Source organism: Myotis yumanensis, unplaced genomic scaffold (assembly GCF_028538775.1).
Source record: "Myotis yumanensis isolate MYYU_CA2020_CCGP unplaced genomic scaffold, mMyoYum1.0.hap1 SCAF_19, whole genome shotgun sequence".
Classification (NCBI taxonomy): Eukaryota; Metazoa; Chordata; class Mammalia; order Chiroptera; family Vespertilionidae; genus Myotis; species Myotis yumanensis.
The window spans coordinates 11,520,101-11,539,961 of record NW_027223770.1 but is presented as its reverse complement, the minus strand read 5'-3'; the positions used below and the strand labels follow the sequence as shown (position 1 = coordinate 11,539,961).

General features: G+C 45.1%; 1 protein-coding gene across 1 annotated transcript; it reads left to right on the top strand.

Moving 5' to 3' along the window:
• The first annotated feature begins 280 nt into the window (after nt 1–280).
• VPS33A (VPS33A core subunit of CORVET and HOPS complexes) lies at nt 281–17,919 on the top strand. Its single transcript, XM_070399309.1, has 13 exons — nt 281–418; nt 2,363–2,428; nt 2,879–3,006; nt 3,894–4,080; nt 6,368–6,484; nt 7,649–7,823; nt 8,898–9,091; nt 10,176–10,302; nt 11,160–11,227; nt 12,083–12,220; nt 12,794–12,931; nt 16,341–16,509; nt 17,121–17,919. The coding sequence occupies exons 1-13, from the start codon at nt 317–319 to the stop codon at nt 17,300–17,302; spliced, it is 1,791 nt and encodes a 596-aa protein (XP_070255410.1). The 5' UTR covers nt 281–316; the 3' UTR covers nt 17,303–17,919.
• Nucleotides 17,920–19,861: the final 1,942 nt, after the last annotated feature.

The following is a 19,861-nucleotide window of genomic DNA, read 5'->3' as shown; positions in this document are numbered from 1 at the left end:
GGTCGTTTGACCGCCAAAGGGGTCGCGACGCACAGGTTGAGAACCGCTGAGCTGAACGAGCAGGAGCCAGTCTCCGCCTTTAAACTCAATTGTCAGCGCCCAGCGACTTCCACAAGGAGTCAGCGACAGTGGAAGAAGCGGGCGGCGCTAGGGCCTGGAGGCGCCGCGGGGGCCGGGCCGGCTGGGTTTCCAGGTTTGCGTGCCGACGCCAGCGTGGTCACGTGAACGCGCGGCCACGTGACTCCGCCTGCGGCCCTCGGAACGGGCAGAGGGGACGCGCTTGGATGAGGGGAGAAAGGGGGGGTGGCGGGGCAAGATGGCGGCGCACCTGTCCTACGGACGAGTGAACCTGAACGTGCTGCGCGAGGCGGTGCGACGCGAGCTGCGCGAATTCCTGGACAAGTGCGCGGGAAGCAAGGTGAGGGGCGGGAGGTGGCCGCGGCGCCCTGAAGCCCCGTCCGGCCTGGCCTCCTCCGGTCCGACCGCTCGGGCTCCCCTTGGCTGAGGTACCTGGAGCTTCCCCGGAGGCGAGCAGGCGGCGGGCCCCGGGCAGACGGCCCGGACTCCGCGTGGCGTCGCGCTGTTTTGTGGCAGCAGAGGCCGCCACCGTGTTGTCTCGGCCCCTGTGACCAGCTTACGTCCGGTGCCCTGCAGACACCGCGCGGGTGGGGTGATGATGCCTCGGGTTACCAGGATCATGGGTGTCGGAACGAATCAGACGTGGGAAAGTCCCTGGAGCACCAACGCCGGATCCCCTGCTGCGCGCGCGATGACGAGAGAAGTTGTCACTTGAGGTTTTCCCGGGACCGTCCTGTTAGCACCCAGTTCACGGCGGAAGCAGAAACTGTAGGTCAGGGACTTCCGACTGATACCATTACCTCTCCCCCGAGAACCTATCCGCTCCCCCCGCCCCCTGAGTACCTGGCAGTAAAACTCTGACCGGAAAAGGAGAACGGAGGGAGCTCAGGATTCCCGTCGTAGGAAGAAGAGAAAGCCAAGCAGGAGAGTGGGTGCCAGCAGCCATGCGAGGAGCCAACAGGCTAAGTCCCGGATCCCCCGTTCGGGGTCAGGAAAGGATGCTCAGACCGGAGTCAGGTCACGGATCGGGTCACTGCTCATGCCCTGGTGTGAGATTGGACAATGTCACCATTGGAAACTGGGTGGCGTGTAGGAGGGAGGAGGCCTCTGGAGCACTTCTTACACCCGCGTGTGCCCTACACTTGTCTCAATAAAAGCGTCAGTTACAAGGAGAAGAAACAAGCCTGGAGTTCAGCAGTAGAAATGCTCCCAGGGGCCCAGAGCAATGACCTGTGGGGCCGTGAAGGCCTAAGGTGGAGTTCTGACTCCCTTATGTTATCCTAGAGCCGTGGGCGGCAAACTGCGGCTCGCGAGCCACATGCGGCTCTTTGGCCCCTTGAGTGTGGCTCTTCCTAAGCCTTAGGAGTACCCTAATTAAGTTAATAACAATGTACCTACCTATATAGTTTAAGTTTAAAAAATTTGGCTCTCAAAAGAAATTTCAGTCGTTGTACTGTTGATATTTGGCTCTGTTGACTAATGAGTTTGCCAACCACTGTGAGGCCCGGTGCGCGAAATTCGTGCAGGGGGCTTGGCCCTCCTGGCCCTGGCGACCCCCCTCGGCCACTGGTCATTCTGAAAGATCATTCCACCATCTGGTCTAATTACCATATTAGCTCTTTATTATATAGGATGCAAGGTCACTCTGTGGCCTTGAACATGTTACTTAAATTTTCTGAGCCCTTTCAACTCTTCTTCTGTCAAAATATGATTTGTAATACCTATATCAGAGGTTTTAATTTTTATCTAATTGGATTATGATACTTAGATATAAAATACTAGGTTGAACTGTTGCCACTGGCAGTTTTCATATGGTTTAATCCAGTAATAGCATGACACAGGTACACAACACACTGCAGGTTCTTTCTGTTGAGGACAGCGATGAAGCCTTAACTTTCTCGTGACCACTAGTACCATCCCTTGCCTTGCTGTTTTTCTTTAGACCTGCAGGGTATGAATTTTGGCTCAGTGGATAGAGCATTGGCCTGTGGACTGAAGGGTCCCGGGTTTGATTCTAATCAAGGGTATATTATGCCTGGGTTGTGGGCTCCATCCCCAGTAGGGGGTGTGCAGGAGGCAGCCCATCAGTGATTCTCATCATTGATGTTTCTGTCTCTCTCTCTCCCTCTCCCGTCCTCTCTGAAATCAATAAAAATACTTAAATTTTTTTTAAATTCAGAGTTTGAAGCAGAGAGTCCTACTATGTATGACTGCTATTTTCTGTTGATATTGTTGACATTCCTGATAGTAACCGTAATAAGAGAATGTGTCTTCCCTCTTACAGGCAATAGTTTGGGATGAGTACCTCACAGGACCATTTGGCCTGATTGCACAGTATTCACTACTGAAGGTAAATGAGCTATTCTGGCTTTGTTGAGGAATTAATAATTATGCATTTTTGAAATAATAATGGAACTTCACATTTTCTCCTGAACAATTAGCTTATAAAGCTGTTTGGTCTTTGTAAACACAGATACTAATTCTTGGCTAACATTTTGTATACAGTGATCCTTTGGCCTGAGATGCTAAACTGATTCTAATTCTAGGGAAATTACTAACATTGTATTATATGACCATTGCCTGGTGTCTTTGATAGGTAATCATGTGAGAGTCATTTGCATTCAGATACAATAACAGCGACTTCATCCTGAAACTTGGTACTTTATACATATAGCTTTGGGGAATCTAAATTTGGATAATTAAGTACTAAGAGCATTTGGCTATGAGGGTAGGATGTCTGAGTCTGGATATGACAGGTAAAGACAGGTTTTTTGTTAAACTTTTGTGTATGTTTTCCTAGGAACATGAAGTGGAAAAAATGTTCACCCTTAAAGGAAGTCGTTTGCCTGCAGCCGATGTCAAGAATATTATTTTTTTTGTCAGACCCAGGCTAGAATTGATGGATATAATTGCTGAAAATGTGCTCAGGTATTTCTCAGAGCTTGTGTTTGATCCAAAAGAGGTCGGTCCTCCAGGTGGTCTTAATGTACTGAGTTCCTCATTGCAACCCCACTCTCTTGCCTGTGCATTGGAAGGTGGTCTTTTGAAAACAGGGGCAGGCATGAAAGGATGAGGGGGACGGGACACTTGTGAAGTTGTTCAAACAGTTTTGGGGGCAGGGTGTCATCACATAACCCCATTCTTTTATAGGACAGCTAAATATTTGGACCTGCATTAGTATAAGGGACCCTAATTAAAAAGAACAAAAGAAAAACCTCTAATGGTTGTTTTTCAGTATACTAAATATAGTGTTCCTGAATCTCATAAGCAGAATAAGTAAGAGCTGATTAAAATTTAATACAACATCGCTTTATAGAGGAAGTGTCCCAGCCCGGTCTGCACTCTGGTACAATTGATCGGTGTGGCCCCTAAAACCTTAAAAGCAAATGGGCTATTTTGGGAAGTTCACTGTGAAGGAGAGTGCAGGGGGGAGTCAAGAATGATCTTTCATTTTAATGTAAGACCTGTATCTGCATTGGTTTGGTTTAAAGAGCCATTTGTTTTCAGGAAGACACACATATCCTGTTTCAATAAACCTAAAAGCTTTAGTGCCCCATAAATAGTTTGAGAGGATGCTAGAAAATGCATTACAGAGTTGTGTGGCAATGAATCAATGTTGCTTTCCTTTCAGGGGGAAAAAAAAAGAGAGCAATGGTAACAATTTGGGTCTGGAAGTCAATATTGGTATATTTAGCCAACATTTATTTAGTGCCTGCTGTGTACCAGACGTAGGACCAGGCTCTGGGAATAATATAAATAAAATAGTTTGTGACTTTAAAGAGCTCATAAACTAACAAACATTACTTCTTTTGCAGTGAAGACAGACGTGGCCCAGCAAGAGATTTCCACATTTTGTTTGTGCCACGACGTAGCTTATTGTGTGAACAGCGGCTGAAGGATCTGGGTGTTTTGGGCTCCTTTATTCACAGGGAGGAGTATAGCTTGGATCTCATTCCCTTTGACGGGGATCTCTTATCCATGGAATCAGAGGGAGCCTTCAAAGTAAGTTTGGTATTTTCTTTCTTAGTGTCAGACTTACACTTTTGCCAAATTTACGAGGATGACAGTGTCAAGGCTATTGTTTAACTTGCATTTCCTTGGTTACTGGAAGCTGAGCTTTTCCATGGGTATATTAATGTTTAAGATGTTTCTTTTTAGCAAATTGCAAATTGCTTGTTCATTTTTCTTTGCCCATTTTTTCTTTTTGAAGAATTCTTTATATATTTTGGGTACTTATCATTGTGGGTTATAAAAGCTGCTAGTGTCTTCTCCCAGTCTGTGGCTTGGCTTTTAACTTTAAATATAATACCTTTTTACCAGGTAGACATTTCCAGTGAAAAAGTAGTTACATTTAAAAAAAATGTTCTTATTGATTTTAGAGCGAGAGGAAGAGAAAGAGAAAGAAACATCGATGTGAGAGAGAGACATCGATCGGTTGCCTCCTGTACACACCCTGACCTGGGATCGAACCCACAACCTGGGTATATGCTCTGACCGCAAATTGAACCGGCAACCTCACAGTGCATCTGATGACACTCATCCAACTGAGCCACACTGGCCAGAGCTGGACTCTTTTTTTTTTCTCCAAATTTCAAACATAGAGAAAAGTTGAAAGAATTATAGACGGAGCGCCCACATACCCATCACCTAGATCAGCGGTTCTCAACCTGTGGGTCGCGACCCCTTTGGCGGTCGAACGACCCTTTCACAGGGGTCGCCTAAGACCATCCTGCATATCAGATATTTACATTACAATTCATAACAGTAGCAACATTACAGTTATGAAGTAGTAACAAAAATAATTTTATGGTTGAGTCACAACATGAGGAACTGTATTTAAAGGGCCAGAAGTTTGAGAACCACTGACCTAGATTCTGGAATGAACATTTTGCCGTATTTGCTTTGTCACGTATCTATAACGGTATGCTCATAATTAATTCACACGTGTAATTAATGTGAATTGGCAGCAGCTAGGAAACGTGTCTTGGCATGACAAAACCTGCCCAGAGGCGCGAGCTCCTGTTTATTTAATCGGGGATTTGCAAAGAAGAGCAGAATTATTTACTGCTGAGAACTTTGAGCCCTGGGCTTTGTGTGTTCACTTAAGGATTCAGTTAAGAAAACAAGCATTTTGCCTGGAAGGTAAAGCTAAGAATTCTACCTAATGTTAAATTCAATCCTGATTTCTGATGAAGTTGCGTTTTACTTATTTATGTGATTTTTTTAAATATGTTTTTATTGATTTTTAGAGAGAGAGGAAGGGAGAGGGATAGAGAGATAAAAACATCAATGAGAGAGAAACGTTATCCATCAGCTGCCTCCTGCACGCCCCCTATTGGGGATTGAGCCCGAAAGCTGGGCATATTCCTTGACCGGGAATCAAACTGGTAACCTCTTGGTTCATGAGGCAGGGCTCAACTGCTGAGCCACCCTGGCTGGGCTGTTGATGTGACTGTTAAACTGCAAGCGTAATTTAGCACTTCTCAGCATCAGGAGGCCCTCTGCAGCTTTCCATGCTTGCAGGCTGATGATCATCTCCATCATTCTGTACAAAATGTGGGGATTCCAGTTCTGCCCAGTTTAATGCTCACAATGTTTACGGCCGTTATTTGTTGCCGGTACATGTGAAAAGCTGCCTCATGTTTGTAAAACTGCAAAGTATTCTGTTGTGTGGTCATCTGGGACTTTGGGGGTCAAAGAAGGCTCACATTTGTAAGTACTAGCATGTGGCCCTCCCAGAATGTCCTACGCCAGTTTATATTCACCCTGGGAGAACCCGTGTAAGCCTTTGTTAATCCGTAATTTACTCTCGAGCCGACAGGCTGAGAGCTGGCATGCCTGGTGAACCCTTTTCTTACAGAAGGTTCCAGGCCCCCGGAGAATTGCTTCCACAGCTGTACCCTGAGAGCTGAGCTGTTGGCCCTGTGGCCTAGAGCAGTGGTCGGCAAACAGCGGCTCGCGAACCACATGCGGCTCTTTGGCTCCTTGAGTGTGGCTCTTCCACAAAATACTGACTTCTGCTCATGGGCCACGAAGTTTCTATCTCACTGTACGTGCGCGCCCACACATGGTATTTTGTGGAAGAGCCACACTCAAGGGGCCAAAGAGCCGCATGTGGCTCTCGAGCCGCAGTTTGCCGACCACTGGCCTAGAGTGCCGAACAGCAGCTTTGTAAAAGGGACTTGGGTCCCATCTCCTGTTTCCCCAGCAAAGTGGAATCCCAGTGCCAGATGGGGGTGGGCACCCAGGTGATCGTGACCTCACTGTGACCTTCCATTTCTCCCCGCAGGAGTGCTACCTGGAGAGCGACCAGACCAGCCTCTACCACGCGGCCAAGGGGCTGATGACCCTGCAGGCTCTGTACGGGACCATCCCTCAGATCTTCGGGAAAGGAGAGTGCGCCCGGGTGAGAAACGGCCGTGTTTCTGGTGGTGAAGGAAGGGCCTCTCGAACCCAAGAAGGGGGAAGGAGTGGGAAGCCATTTATAAACAAGTCCCGCTAATCCTTCTTATTTGGGAACTCGCCTACTTGCTAAAACTTACTCATAACCCCCGTAGTGACATTCAGTGTTCTGTAGACTTGCCCGAAACAGCAAACAATTTGAGTTGCCCAGTGGGCATGTTGGCAGCTGAGGTCGAACAAAGTGCTGCTCTGCCCTCTGGTTTCAGCTTCTACTGCAAACAGTGTCCTTTCTGCCACTACACGGGCCCACACACTGCTTAACACCACATTTTTTGCATCTTTGTGCTTCTTATTGGTGATTTCCTGTTAAAACGGTCCTTATGCGTAGTGGAAGGTTGTCTAGTGTCCCTGAGCACAGAAAGGTTGTGGTAAGCCTCCTGAGGAAACACGTTGGGCTTCATTCAGGTGTGAGCGATGGTGCCTTTGGGCTGTGAGCTCACTGTCAGTGAATCAACAATATATCTTTTTTTAAACATATGTTTTTATTGATTTCAGAGAGGAAGGGAGAGGGAGAAAGAGATAGAAACATCAATGATGAAAGAGAATCATTGATCGGCTGCCTCCTACAAGCCCCACACTGGGTATCAAGCCCACAACCGGGCATGTGCCCTGACTGGGAATCGAACCATGACCTCCTGGTTCATAGGTCTGTGCTCAATCACTGAGCCATGCAGGTCAGGCTCAACAATATATCTTAAAGTGTCTTTAAACAGCAACACATTAACAAGGTCACATGTTGACCAGTTGACAGAAATGTGACCAGAGCCCGCAGGAACCTCACCCCCTGTTTCCGCCAGGAACCGTGGCTCAGTACTCGGTAATTCCTGTTCACATGACTTTATCGAACACAGTTACCAGGAATAACACAGATAGACTGTCCCTGATTTTGTGCCCCATTGAGAAATAGCGGTTGCCATTGGCCACAGTGTGAGTGTTGGGACAGGTGGCCAGCAGCAAATGCTTTCTGTAGCTGCTAATTTCTTATCTATCGCACCATTCCACAGTTTTTCTCTTTTTTTACTTTTCTGATTGTCTTTCTGTTTTTAGCCAATTTTAAAATCGGCTCATTCTCAGGAGGGTCCCACCTGATCCAATATTTTATTTCCAGCAAGTGGCCAATATGATGATCAGGATGAAGAGAGAGTTCACAGGAAGCCAAAATTCCGTATTTCCTGTTTTTGATAATCTCTTACTGCTCGATCGAAATGTGGACTTGTTAACACCCCTTGCCACTCAGCTTACATATGAAGGACTCATTGATGAAATTTATGGTATTCAGAACAGTAAGTAAAGTGCCATCTGTTTTTACTAATAGGTCATTTGGCAAAAATAACGGTCATTTTTTTGAAGGTGCTTTCTTCGAATATAACTCAGAGAACATTTGAAAATATAAAAATACTGCTTTTGACTTTTAGACACTAGAGGTAACAGTGTCCAAGTGAATGGACTGGCCAATGTGTAGTGTGAGGACTGTGCTTGTGCCCTGTGAGCAGAGGCCTGGGGTTAAATCAGGCAGCACTGCAGCCGTTCGGGAAGCTGGGAGAGGTGGCCTGGGGTGGGTTTGGAAAGAGGGAGAGAGTGTCGAGGGTGGTGCTGGTGAGGGGCAGGCAGCATCATCAAAGGAGGGAATGACAGGCGACCAGCTTGCTAAAGCAGAGAATGTAGCTGGGAACGTCACTCTAGGGCAGTGGTTCTCAACCTTCCTAAGGCTGCGACCCTTTAATACAGTTCCTCATGTTGTGGTGACCCCCAACCATAAAATTATTTTCGTTGCTACTTCATAACTGTAATTTTGCTACTGTTATGAATCGTAATGTAAATATCTGATATGCAGGATGTATTTTCATTGTTACAAATTGAACATAATTAAAGCATAGTGATTAATCACAAAAACAATATGTAATTATATATGTGTTTTCCGATGGTCTTAGGCGACCCCTGTGAAAGGGTCGTTCAACCCCTAAAGGGGTCGAGACCCACAGGTTGAGAACCACTGCTCTAGGGGAAAGGCTGATACGGGCGGTTGAAGACACTAGAGGGAAGACGGAAGGCCTGCAAGAGTTTAGGCTTGACAGAATCTTAGGTCAAAGGTCACCAGCGTGCTTGTTTTCGGCCCACATGATGTTTCTTTCTGTCAGCATTTAAAATTGGAGGAAGTCTTGATAATAATCCTGACTGATTTACTTATGATCCCAGTCTGCTTTGATCATGGAAAAGTCAAAACCTCAGTGCTGTGCACCATTTTTCGGTCAAGGCGGCTTATGTGTCCTGATGGGAAAATTCTGCTCGGTGCCTGGGCTGTGAGAGGTGCTCCCAGGAGGTGCACACAGGCGCTTGTTCCCGTCCGTGCTGTCCAGGTTACGTGAAGTTACCTCCAGAGAAATTCGCACCCAAGAAACAGGGCGATGGTGGTAAGGACCTTCCCACGGAAGCCAAGAAGCTTCAGCTGAACTCTGCGGAGGAGCTGTACGCCGAGATCCGAGACAAGAACTTCAACGCCGTGGGCTCCGTGCTTAGCAAGAAAGCCAAGGTGATCTCGGCTGCGTTTGAGGTGAGCTGGTGTGGGTGTCACCTGCCGCTCTTGTCACAGGCCAGACCGCCCTTGTAACTTCTCCCCTAGGAGAAAGGTATTCTGTTAAGTTTTTCCCCCTTTTTGGGGAGGGGCAGGCAGTGTTGGCAGTTTATAAGCTTTTGCCATAAACACTTGTTTTCCCTCCCTTTTCATTATTTCCTACCCCACTTAAGAAGAAGCAAGCTGTACTATAAATAAAAGATCCTCTGTAATAGAACTTGCAGTTTGGGGTGAAAACTCCCCAGGTTGACCCACATGCTGGTGGCAGAGGCCCCTGCAGTCGTGGTGGGTGATAATGAGAGTGAAATCCCCGGCGGCGGGAGCTTTGAAATTGGCAGCTTCATTATCAGCTTCCTGTCGGCTCCTGCCTGGTCCCTGCTTCATTCTGGGTTCAGCTTGATTTTGAACCGTGAGAATCAGTGTGATGTAGATGGAATACTTAGGCTTTAGAGACATGAATTTGGAGAACTTTTGAAAGCTAATTTTCCACTGAGGATGTATTTCCAGATTTCATCTTTCTTAGGAATTACATCCATTTAATTGATTTTCATGTTTCTGATGTTACTTTTGGTTTAAATGACTCAATTTTACAAAAAAATATTTTCTCATCACTAAGCGAGGTTCACTTTGTTCAAGGACATTATTCAAAATTACTAGTAAGGCTCAGTAAGGAGGATGGCTCTTTCCTTCCCGTTATAGAAGGAACTTGCTGTTTATGTTCTCCTTTTAACATAGTGCTTTTAGTGTTTTACTGCAGAATGTCTGTGGTTTACCCAATACTGTCCCCCCCATATACTCAGATGCCCACAAAATACTGTTCCCAGCATGAACCGGCACCTGGGGAGAGAAAACCACAGACATGTGCTTGGTACAGAAGCACCCGCACCGTGAACAGGCACGGTGAACGGACCTTTTCTGGTTTTCCATGTGATGTTGGAGCTGGGTTTGGCCCGATTCAATTTTATCCCATTCTTTTTGCCACATTAAACTAAACTAAACAAAACAAAGAACAGAGCTCTTGACAGTGAGTATCTTCCTTTCTCGGTGGTTCTGCCCATTTCAGGAGAGGCACAACGCCAAGACGGTGGGGGAGATCAAGCAGTTCGTCTCCCAGCTGCCCCACATGCAGGCCGCCAGAGGCTCGCTGGCGAACCACACCTCAATCGCAGAGCTGATCAAAGATGTCACTAGTGAGTATCCGGGGATGAGGTTCGCCTGGGCTGCCTCACAGGCCTACCCAGGGTCCGCCATGTGGCCATGGGCACCAGCGTGATTCTCAGGGTTAATTAAGCGAACACATGTTCACAGTTAAAAGTGCACCGTTCGTGGTGAGCACGTTTCTTTTGATTATTAAAATAATGTAATCATCTGGTAAACTTTTTGGGATGCCAATGAGAGGGAGCAAAAGTTTTCCGTAAGTTTGCCACCATAATATGAGGCAGTTGATTTTTTTACTCTAGTTTTTTTTTCCTTCCATTATTAAGGATTATTTAATTAGAGCAATGGGATGTTTCTGTTTCTGTTTTTGTTTTTCCCTTGAAAACTTTTCACAGAATTGGTATACAGCATACAGTGAGTGCTTTGAAAGAGCTCCGAGGGTGTATATTAAACTAAAGAAAAGCTTATTCTTTAAAACTCAGGCTGTAAAAGCTGCCTAGGAGCTTGGTCAGTGCCCTGTACTATGAAGTACACTTTGAATCTTAGATACAGCACAGTGTTGGATAGAAATTGGGTGAAACTAGGTTGAATCTGATGATGCAATGCTCTGGGGAAATTAGCTTTCACTGATACTGAGGCAACATTTTTGAGTTTTGAGGCTAGCAAAGGGGTTGGGCGTCCACTCCATCTAGATGGAACTTAGGGATGCAGGGTCGTAGGGTTTCCATGCTTTCAGAAGATTTTTGCCAGGAGCCTGTTTCAGCCTGTAGCCTGCTTGCTTTTTGGCATGTCTTGTTTCTTAATCATACTCTGTTCTTAAACGCACATCACTCAAATAAAAGGACATTTATTTGATTTCTAAGTTGCAAATCTCCTAATTACATTTTAGCTTCTGAAGACTTCTTTGATAAGTTGACAGTGGAGCAGGAGTTTATGTCTGGAATAGACACCGATAAGGTTCGTGAACAATTAAACTAACAAATAATGATACTGTATCAAATATAAGGCCATAGCTAGAAAAGCAATGGCTTTGACTCCATTGTATTTTTAAGAGCAAATACAAAATGTGAAGCCCTAACCGGTTTGGCTCAGTGGATAGAGCATCGGCCTGCGGACTGAAAGGTCCCAGGTTTGATTCCGGTCAAGGGCATGTACCTTGGTTGCAGGCACATCCCCAGTAGGGGGTGTGCAGGAAGCAGCTGATCGATGTTTCTCTCTCATTGATGTTTCTAGCTCTCTATCCCTCTCCCCTCCTCTCTGTAAAAAATAAAATATATATTTTTTAAAAAAGTGAAAATACAGATTTTATCAGTAACAGGTATTTCCTGCGATGCACGGAGAGGTGAGACCCAGCCCCAAAATCAGAGCTTTAAGGGCTGTAATAGGCAAATTGAGATACTTGCTTGCAGAGAGAATTGGTCATATATTTTTTTACATAGTCACCTCTTTAGTAAATTCAAAATGATTCATTTTATGAAAATTTCCATCTTCTAAAAACATTCCTGTTACTGATAAATTGCCACTTTACTGGGATAGACTAGGTCACACATGCCTCTCAGGACATTGTCCATAGAGACAGACGAGCCCAGACGTGCATCTAGATTGTTGAATGTGTCCTCACCGGCCTTAAGCTCCTGGTGACTGGGGTGTGTGTGCCAGGGGCTGGAGGGGGCTTAGGGAATGGGGGATTGGGGAGGGGGGCATTCTCCCACACATCTCCTTTATTTGATTTTTAAAAATAATAGTATATATTAAGTTCTTGAGGTCCCCAAACCAGGTGATGGTATAGGTCTGTCTGTGTTTTGTTTCCAGGTCAATGTTTACATTGAGGACTGTATTGCCCAGAAGCATTCACTGATCAAGGTGTTAAGACTTGTTTGCCTCCAGTCGGTGTGCAATAGTGGACTCAAACAAAAGGTTCTGGATTATTACAAAAGAGAAATTCTCCAGGTCAGTGTGTATGTGTGTGTGTGTGTGTGTATATTCTTATTGGTTTCAGAGAGGAAGGGAGAGGGGGTGAGAGAGAGAGAAACATCAGTGATGAGAGAAACATTGATCGGTTGCCTCCTGCACTCCCCACACTGGGGATCGAGCTCGCAACCCGGCATGTGCCCTGACTGGGAATCAAACCGTGACCTCCTGGTTCATAAATTGACACTCAAACACTGAGCCATGCAAGCCGGACTAGGTCAGTATATTTTTAAATTACTAATTTGCCAAGGGGGAAAACAATTTAAAAAAAAAAAAAAGACTTCCAAAATCTGCTCATTTAAGTTGGGCCCATAAATTTTGACTCTGAATACATCAAATCCCTCTCTGAAACAATGAGCTGGATTAATTGTGACGGACAGGCAGTTGTAGGGCAGGTCCTTTCCCCGCGCCCACGTGGGGTCAGTCATCACCTGGGCCTCAGTGGCGTGCCCTGGAGAACAGAGCTAGTCCGTCTATCAGAGGTGCTCTTTTATGAACGTCGCAGAAGCCTTTTCCTGATCTGACGTCCAGGCCGAACGACTTGTCTTGCAGACGTACGGCTATGAGCACATTTTGACCTTACACAACCTGGAGAAGGCTGGCCTACTGAAACCGCAGTTGGGGGGCAGGAACAATTACCCGACAATCCGGAAAACCCTACGCCTCTGGATGGATGACGTCAATGAACAAGTAAGGCACCCTTCTCACGCCAGCTCAGTCAGTAACTGGTTAACAGTCTGTGGGGACAACAGTGATCTAATGTGAAAAAGTAATGCATTTGTGAGTTATATCTGTCAGAATCCCAGCAGGAAACGGGGCGCTCTTCCACTGGGTAGTTTGAGGAGAGTGTCATAAAGATGGGGGGGGGGGGGGGGCGCGGGGAGCGGAGGCGGTGAGAGGCAGTGCAGTGGGCAGCCCTTACCAGGCAAGGCCTGAGGGCAAGGAGAGCGAGCTGTTCCAGAAACCTGTGCCAGTCAGAAGAGCTAAATGGAGAGGCCGTCTGACAAGACGAGGGGTGACAGGCCTCTACTCGAGGGACACAGCCAGCCTCCAGCTGAGTCACAGAGAGGAAGCCAGGGTGGAAAAACCCTGACCTCACTGCTGCCCACTCTCCCTTGCTTATCTGGTGCCTCCCATTGGCCCAACCCAAACAGAGGACTTGGAGTGCGTTGGTGCAGAGCCTGCAGTCTACCTCCTGGGCTCAGAGCCAAGAAGGGCAGAGAGGATCTGGGAGGAACCCAACGTGTGCGGTGAAAAGTCAGCTTATGCAAAAGTAAGGCAGACAGTAAAGTTAGGTTCCTTCCACATCTAACCCCAGTTTCCCCTCAAAGGCAGCTGTTGTAACCCTAACCCACTTTTTAACCCTCCCAGAAAGGATCTGTGACTAGACAAACTTTCACGTAGATGATGCATACATACCAGTGATCTCCACAGCAGGTGCACTTTGTTTTGCATGTATGGTTGATTCCACTCTTCCTAAACTTCTTTCTCTTTTATTCTCTCTTGGTGTTTCATTAGGCTGCCTCTTGGAACAAAAACTAGTAATTAGACTGTCTCCTCTATCAGCAGCAAAATTGGATTATTTTTCCCCATTTGCAATATAGAGACTTAATTTCTGTGTTGTACAATGTAAATGATACTTTAGTTTGGCTCTCTTCACCATTCTGACCTGCTGCTCCCACCCCACTCATTGTGTCCACTGTCTCTTTTTTTTTTTTTTTATTTATTAAATCTTTATTATTCAGATTATTACATTAGTTACTCTTTTTTCCCACTATAACTCCCCTCCACCCAGTTCCAACCCCACCCTCTGCCCTCACTCCCCACCCACTGTCCTCATCCATAGGTGCACGATTATTGTCTAATCTCTTCACTCACCCCCACACCCCTCCCCCTCCCCAAGAATAGTCAGCCCATTCCCTTTCTATGTCCCTGATTCTATTACAATCACCAGTTCATACTGTTCATCAGATTATTTATTCACTTGATTTTTAGATTCACTTGTTGATAGATGTGTATTTGTTTTTCATAATTTGTATCTTTACCTTTTTCTCCTTCTTCCTCTTCTTAAAGGATACCTTTCAGCATTTCATATAATACTGGTTTGGTGGTGATGACTCCTTTAGCTTTTTCTTATCTGTGAAGCTCTTTATCTGGCCTTCACTTCTGAATGATAGCTTTGCTGGATAAAGTAGTCTTGGTTGTAGGTTCTTGGTGTTCATCACTTTGAATATTTCTTGCCACTCCCTTCACCGTTCTGACCTGCTGCTCCTACCCCACTCATCGTGTCCACTGTCTCTTGAAGGTCATCCTGTGATCTGCCTCTTTATTTATTTTTCTGTTTTTGCTTACATTTTAATTAGAATCAATGTTTCAGGGCTTACATTTAAATAAAGGTTTATTTCTATAACAACAATTATAATAGTTATAATAACTTGGAATAATTAGAAATAAGCATTTCTTGATGTCTCTGAGAGGCAAAAAGTACCCTGATAAAATAATATCTGTAAATTCATAACAAGACTAAATCAAAATCCAACCCTTACCACATCCTAACATATTTCACTAGAATTAAATACAGTATGTCTTTTATCACGTGAAACAGACATTAAAAATACAGTAACCATTTGTGAAGAGAAGTGGCAAACAGCGTTTCTCAGGAGAGCCTAAGACTAAGGCTATTCATCATTGCGGAATGATTTATAAGCTAATCTGCATCAAGACAAAATAATAACTAGATTTCTCTGAGGTCCTGCGATGGTACAATTTTGTGTTCAGTGAATCACATAATGAGAAGAGCGAATCAGTAAATAAGAAAAGAAACTCCTTATGGGATATAGTTTCATGGTTTGAGTCTAGAGGAGAAAACCCTGGGAAAACAAACAAGATACAAGCCAACTTTCCAGCTCATGTATTGACACAAAATCCTTCACTAAGCAAAGGAACACAAGGGCAGCATGGGGATGGGGAGTTGGTTGTTACATTTCTAGAGGTTGCAGCCACAGCTTTCGGGACGAGAACCATTTCTGATGGCAGAGGTAAGAACAGAGATAAATCCACACTTAAAATCTGCAGTTACTATTGAAGCAGAGAGTCATGGTCAAAGTGAACTCCCCTTCTAATAGAAAGGTAGGACAACCCCCAAAGTCCAACATGGCATTCTTAAATAAGGCCCTATGTTTTAAAGATACTCCTTTGCTTAACATGGAGAAAGAAAAAAACATAATTTTATAATGTAGTCAGAAAAAGTCATACAAGATAATATGCTTTATGTCCACGGGTTTCTGAAATCATGTTTTTTAAAAATCTTGACCTTAATCAAATTTACCCGCACAATATACTAGTATTTACTATTAAACCAACCAAATTGCCACCATAATTGCTCTCAAAAGATATGTATTTTTTAATATATATTTTTTTATTTCAGAGAAGAAGGGAAAGGGAGATAGAAATATCAATGATAAAAAAGAATCATTGATTGGCTGCCTCCTGCACACCCCTTACTGGGGATCCAGCCCGCAACCCTGCAACCCGGGCATGTGCCCTGACCAGGAATCCAGTCGTGACCTCCTGGTTCATAGGTTGACGCTCAACCCCTGAGCCACACCAGCCAGCCTGCCTTGTTTTTTTAAAGTTCTTTGTAATTGTTATGAGGTGGTTCTACATATATGCCACCTTTATAATTTAACAGGTTTCTATTGCTAGTAATTCAGGTGTTCCCAGTCTTTTCCTGGTACAGATGGTGCTGCAGTTACTGGTGGTGCTTTGGTCTGGTCTCCCCTGGTGTGCCAGCCTCTCTGCAGGATAAAGGCCTAAAAGTAGAATTTCTGGGTTCAAAGATTATGCACATTGTTACCCAGCTAGAGTGCCAAGTTACCCTCCAAAAAGTTTCTTGCCAAATAAAGTAACAATTTTCCTCTCCAGTCCCTAGAGATGCTCTGCATGACTTTTCAAAATGTGAGTCAAAAGTGAGCTCCTGGCTGCTAAGATGTGGGGGGTTATTTGTGGCTTTGCCTTCAAAGACAAATCAAATAACTTTGGGTTAGGTGGCTCTGAGTCTCTATACCCACAGGCTTTTTTCCCTTTAATTATGCCACAGAATCCCACCGACATATCGTACGTGTACAGTGGCTACGCCCCTCTCAGTGTGCGTCTGGCCCAGCTGCTTTCCCGGCCTGGCTGGCGGAGTATTGAGGAAGTTCTGCGCATCCTCCCAGGGCCCCACTTTGAAGAACGGCAGCCATTGCCCACGGGACTGCAAAAGAAACGTGAGTCTATAGCCGGGATCTACAGATCGTTATGTGCTGTTAGTGTGGTTTTCATGTATTATGCAGTTGCTTTGTAGAATACATTTGTAAAGTCCTTGGGAGTCAGAGTCCAATCTACCTCTTTTGTTAGTTGCTAATGTATATTGTAAGCAGGGGAACCCATTATTCCCTCGGGGGTAGCAGCTTTCAGCTGTGGAGTTGAGGATCTCAGTAGTTAGAAAAAACATTTGAGAGCAAAATTGTGTGTCTGAGTTTCAAGTGAACTGTCAGACCAAGACACGTTTGACTTTTTTTTTCTTATGAATGATGCAGTTTTGTTTTTTAAATATGTTTTTATTGTTTTTTAGAGAGGGAGGAAGGAAGAGGGATAGATAGAAACATCAATGAGAGAGAAACATCATTGATTGGCTGCCTCCTGCACGCCCCCTACTTCGGATCGAGCCCACAACCAGGGCATGTGCCCTGACCGGGAATGGAACCGGTAGCCTCTTGGCGCATGGTCTGATGCTCAACCACTGAACCACACCAGCTGGGCAATATGCAGTTTTAAGAGGTGGGAAGAGAAGCTCCAATAATATATAACTCTTAATTCTGAAATGTTTCAATTTTAGGTCAACCGGGGGAAAACCGAGTCACCCTGATATTTTTCCTTGGGGGTGTGACCTTTGCCGAAGTCGCTGCCCTGCGCTTTCTCTCCCAGTTGGAAGATGGAGGCACAGAATACGTCATTGCCACCACTAAACTAATGAATGGGGCCACGTGGATAGAGTCTCTGATGGAAAAGCCTGTGTAGGGCGCTCAGAGCGGATTGGACAAGCAAACTGCAGCATAAACTGCCCCTTTGAGGAAGTTGCTGGAGGGAAGGACAGCCCTACAGAGGAATAACAACCCAGGAACACAAAACTGACTTTGGGGTCAGCCTCTTGAATTTTGCTGTTTTCTCCCTTCTGCTTCTCTTTTGTGTTCCTGACTTCTTGAAGAAAGAAGACAACCTAAAGACATACCAGTGTTTTGTGGTCTCAGCTCAGTGTCTTCATTAGAGACCCGTGGAAATATATTAAGAAGGTGGGTATGGATAATCTACGCAGCTGCACAGATGGGACCAAGCAGGTAAAAATAACAATAAAAGTGGAAAGTGTTGTTAAGTGCTTAAAGTGTTGGTCTGTGTACCAAAGGATCGAGGGTTCGATTCCCGGTCAAGGGCACATACCTGGGTTACAGGTTCGATCCCCAGCCTTGGTTGGGGCTCATGTGATAAACAACCAATGTGTCTCTCTCATTCTCTTTTCCTCTCTCTCTTCCTCTCTCCTTCCCTTCCTCCCTCCCACTCTAAAAATCAGTGGAAAAACTATCGTCGGGTGAGGATTAACAACAACAAAAAATTAAAAGATTTGCTTGTCTTGGGTTTAATTTAATTGGCATTCAGTACGTGGAAATGGTCTTAATGAAATGGATTCCTGTGTTAGAAATCCTTTCTCAGATCCTTGTTATCCCAGGGAGATTAGTTTATACCTCCGAGCCCCAGCAGTGGTCAGCCTGGGCTGCCTTAGAGAGTGAAATGCACCTTTGTCCCTCAGTGTTTTTGCCTCTGGGGATTCAAGTCCAGTTGAGTCTCCTTGGCTGGGGTCTTTGTCCTATGAACAGATACTCGGTTGTGTCTCATGTGTCTGCATTCACTTGTAGCTCTCGACTTGCCTGCTCAGGGCATAGTTAGGTCAGCTCCTACAAATGCATTCCGCAGAAGACTTAAAAACATCAATTGCTTCATTTGTATGCAAATAGAAAGTGGTGGATATATATTTTATACGCTTTTGTGTCAGTTCATTTAATACTTAAAGCAGTCTTTGTCTCAAAGGAGTGTGGCCTTACTGAGAAAAGGGTATGTGAATGGTACATTTATTCCTGGAGCAGGGGGATTGTTTACATCACGTCTGGACTTTTGTCTAATTGGGTAGATAATTCTGCTACACCAGAAGTCTGCATAGATAAAGAAGTCTCCATAGGCACTGTTCTGTGTCTTACTATACACTTTGAATTTTTGCCAACAGAGAAATAAGTATTTGAACTGTAGTTAACTGTGGAGCAAGAGTGTAATGGTTAAAAGGAGGCAGATTAGCCTGGCTGGTGTGGCTCAGTGGTTGAGCATCAACCTGTGAACCAGGAGGTCACAGTTTGATTCCTGGTTGGGACACATGCCCGGGTTGCGGGTCCAATCCCCAGTGGGGAGCGTGCAGGAGGCAGCCGATTAATGATTCTCACCGATATTTCTATCTCCCTCTCCCTCTCCTCTGAAATCAATAAAAATATATTTAAAAGGGGAAAAAAAGGCGGATTAAAAACAGCACATTGAATTCTTGGAGAGAACTGAAAAGGAAAGATCCCATGCGAGTCCCAGTCCATTCTAGCTCTGCCCTCCCTGGAAATGGATTACGATTGTACATGATGTGCCTGTTTGTTGTTCTCAGTTGCATGTTCAAGACCTGCCTGTCACCAGGAGGAAGTGTTTGTAGTCAGCAGAGTTGAATTCAAGAAGAAATGCTATAAATAGCAGAGTGAACTGTCTGCAGACAGGAAGGGCAGTTGTGATAGAGATGGCAGGCGTAGAAACGTGGCATCTCAGACCGTGAATCGTGAACAGACCATGGGTTAGACCAGGGGTGGGCAAACTTTTTGACTCGAGGGCCACAATGGGTTCTTAAACTGGACCGGAGGGCCGGAACAAAAGCATGGATGGAGTGTTTGTGTGAACTAATATAAATTCAAAGTAAACATCATTACATAAAAGGGTACGGTCTTTTTTTTTTTTAGTTTTATTCATTTCAAACGGGCCAGATTCGGCCCGTGGGCCGTAGTTTGCCCACGGCTGCTGTCAAGACTACCAGAATCAGGTGTTTTAATAGCCTTTCTTCTCATCTGTTACTTTGGTGTGGGATGAAGGTATAATCTTAGACATCCTTTCTTCCCTGGGACTACACAGGGCACAGAAGCCCTTCAGATGACCAATTCTCTCGGGGAGCAATTACTGCTTGCTGACTTCCTGAGCACTTGGTAATGGTCTGCTCTGGTTTTTAGCTGAGCTGCGGCCAGGGCAATGATTTGATAATAAGAGATCCTGATCAAATTAAAGAGCCATTTGCTTCTGGCTGATGATGTTGACAAAAGGGTTGGTGTGTGCACTTCCTGCTCTTTTTTTTTTTTTTTTTTTAAGGTCAAAGAAACGGTAACTACAAACTAGTACAAAAGCCAAAATAACCAGCAGCAGCATCAAGTTTATTTTCTTTCACTCTTGCATTGGGAGAAGGGTCCGCTGTGTATTTGCTGCAGCCGGAACTGGCTCTTGTAGCCTCTCTGT

Excerpts from the sequence above, each read along its gene's own strand:
- VPS33A (XM_070399309.1), top strand. The coding sequence starts at position 317 with ATGGCGGCGCACCTGTCCTACGGACGAGTGAACCTGAACGTGCTGCGC. Across the intron at positions 6,485-7,648 it reads GGAAAGGAGAGTGCGCCCGG|CAAGTGGCCAATATGATGAT; the intron begins GTGAGAAACGGC and ends TTTTATTTCCAG. Across the intron at positions 9,092-10,175 it reads TGATCTCGGCTGCGTTTGAG|GAGAGGCACAACGCCAAGAC; the intron begins GTGAGCTGGTGT and ends TGCCCATTTCAG.